General features: G+C 30.9%; 1 protein-coding gene across 4 annotated transcripts; it reads right to left on the bottom strand.

Annotated features, from left to right (window-relative positions):
- Window positions 1-356: 356 nt before the first annotated feature.
- Window positions 357-1,750, bottom strand: LOC110897680 (aspartate and serine-rich protein). 4 transcript variants are annotated; one of them, XM_035982699.1, is made up of 5 exons: window positions 1,665-1,733; window positions 1,519-1,543; window positions 1,168-1,381; window positions 874-1,064; window positions 359-771 (listed from the first exon to the last, which is right to left on the bottom strand). In XM_035982699.1, exons 3-5 carry the CDS (start codon window positions 1,232-1,234, stop codon window positions 622-624), a joined length of 408 nt encoding a protein of 135 aa, XP_035838592.1. In that variant the 5' UTR covers window positions 1,235-1,381; window positions 1,519-1,543; window positions 1,665-1,733; the 3' UTR covers window positions 359-621. The 4 variants fall into 4 exon arrangements, 3 of the variants coding, with proteins under 3 accessions (XP_035838593.1, XP_035838592.1, XP_035838591.1); XR_002568864.2 differs by lacking the exon at window positions 359-771 and having other exon boundaries at window positions 812-1,064; window positions 1,168-1,178; window positions 1,361-1,381; window positions 1,665-1,749; XM_035982700.1 differs by having other exon boundaries at window positions 357-771; window positions 878-1,064; window positions 1,168-1,543; window positions 1,665-1,750.
- Between the last annotated feature and the right edge of the window lie 506 nt (window positions 1,751-2,256).

Below are 2,256 nucleotides of genomic sequence, written 5' to 3'. Positions count from 1 at the left end.
TTGAAATATATAAGGAATTTATTAAATGGCAGTTAAAAATTATTAATTATATATAAATATTGAATGACAGTTTGATAATAATTAGAATATAGGTTTACAATTTAAAAAAATTGAAAGCTTACTTTCCATACTTATCCAATCGATGGCAGGATTAAATTTTCGAAAAATAGATGTTTTAAAACTTAACCGCCTTAAAGATATCCTTAAATAGTAAATATAATAATAACTGATTTGGTTTTTGTAATATTAGTCAATCAATGTCAATGTCAATGAAAAAATACGAATCTTTACAATTAAAAATTACATTACATACATAAAAAATACGATCACATAGTATATTACAATATGCATAGTATATATCGTGATAATTTGAGCAAATATTCGAAATCATAAATACTAATGTCAAAACATTCAAAAAGAGGTGGTAACCTTACAAAAAAAAAAAAAAAACTAATGATTATATAGTACTGATAACAAACCCAACTACTTGGTATTAACATAACATCCAAAAAACTGATCATTAGATTGCATTGAACGAGGAAATGCAACTACTTTAACACCTTCTTCAGATCAACTTGTTTTGAACTGCACAATAAACAAAGACGCACTTGTCTGGATGATTTATACCATTTGGTTTTGTAAATTTTTTGCACCATTCTGAAGCATAATAACGAAAACCACCACCTTTTTCTCAGCACCAGACAAGTTTTGTACACACATCTTCATAGTCATGTCAATTCTAGACGCCAAAGCAACATCAACAATAAGACGCTACAACAAAAAATTGAATAAAAAATTAAATTTTATATAAGATGAACAAAATTAATACTAAAACAAAGATAAACTTAGAAAACGCCTGTCAAATTTCCATACGAACTCTATAGGATGATAGTCTGGATCAACTTTATGATAATCTGGTGAATCCCTATCTTGCTCATCATCTTCATCGGACATTCCATCAGTAGAAACAACATCACTATCAGAGTCGTCGAAAAGTGAAGAAACATCATTCGACTCATCGTCCATAGATTCAACATAATTAGGATCAGAATCATCATCATTGTCTGTGTTAGTGTCTTGTAACTCAATCACAAACAAAAAAAAAACCAAGAAAATATTGATAAAAATTTAGATATGCGATTAAAATCGGGGAAGATGAATAGTTACCTGATGTTCTTCTACTCGATTTTGTCAAATGAATACATGGGCGACAATGATCGGCGAAAATTAACATGCAATTAATAACAAAACAATAAGCGGTTAACAATATTGAAATCGATTGGAAATCAAGTTTCCATAAACATCGGAAAGCATATAGTTCAGGTTCGATGAAGATAATAAGAAAAATACAAAACAATACCTCAAACGAAGATGTTGATCACTAAAACAAAAAAAGATTGGTGAATCAGAATCAAAAAAACATTGGATCTCGATTTGTATTGCAAAACAATAAGACGATAACTTATCAATAGCCCAATTAAAGATGAACAGATCAAAGAACAGAAGAAAACAACATACCTACAACTTTTGGTTTGTTTCCAATCTACAAAATATACAGAAGAACGACGAATTAACATCATTAAAAGCAGAAATTTTGCAATACCAATTCTATATAATTGAATATCATAAACCAACCAAAGTGACCCTTGATTTTGTAGATCTACCTTTGATTTCTTAGATTACTGATCAACGAAGAAGATCATGATCACGGGATGTTGATAAGGTTCAGAGAGAATTGATGGTGTTGGTAGGTGGGATATTTACAATAATTGAGACCTTTTGAAATATATATGATCCAATAAAAGAGTCGGTGGTTTTTTTTACCCAAATCTTCGAGCCGATACCTTGGCGGATCCCGCATCCAAAATAGAGAATGAAACATTGAGATTGTTTCCCACCTAAATCTTTCACCATAACATGCCACATTAGCAAATTGTTCCACCATCACATGCCACATGTCCCAAACCCTTTTCATTTATTAATATATATAGATGTCCAAAACCCGATTATTCCATATTATATATTGGGGAGCAATATTACGACAGAAGAGAAGACGGATGACAGCAGGTTTTGAACAAAGAGACTACGAAGGGGAAGATCAAGAAGGTGATTGGTTTGAGGGTTCAAGCCACGATCAAGAATCGGGTCGGGTTTACAAATAGTTAGTGTTCCATTTTAATTACTTTGTGTTTTTCAACGTATGAACATGAATTATTTGTTATTTCAGACTTGTTTATTATTGTTCTTGACTATGAT

Source organism: Helianthus annuus, chromosome 14, assembly GCF_002127325.2.
Source record: "Helianthus annuus cultivar XRQ/B chromosome 14, HanXRQr2.0-SUNRISE, whole genome shotgun sequence".
NCBI lineage: Eukaryota > Viridiplantae > Streptophyta > Magnoliopsida > Asterales > Asteraceae > Helianthus > Helianthus annuus.
The sequence above is the reverse complement of the archived record's forward strand: the minus strand, read 5'-3'. Positions and strand labels throughout refer to the sequence as shown.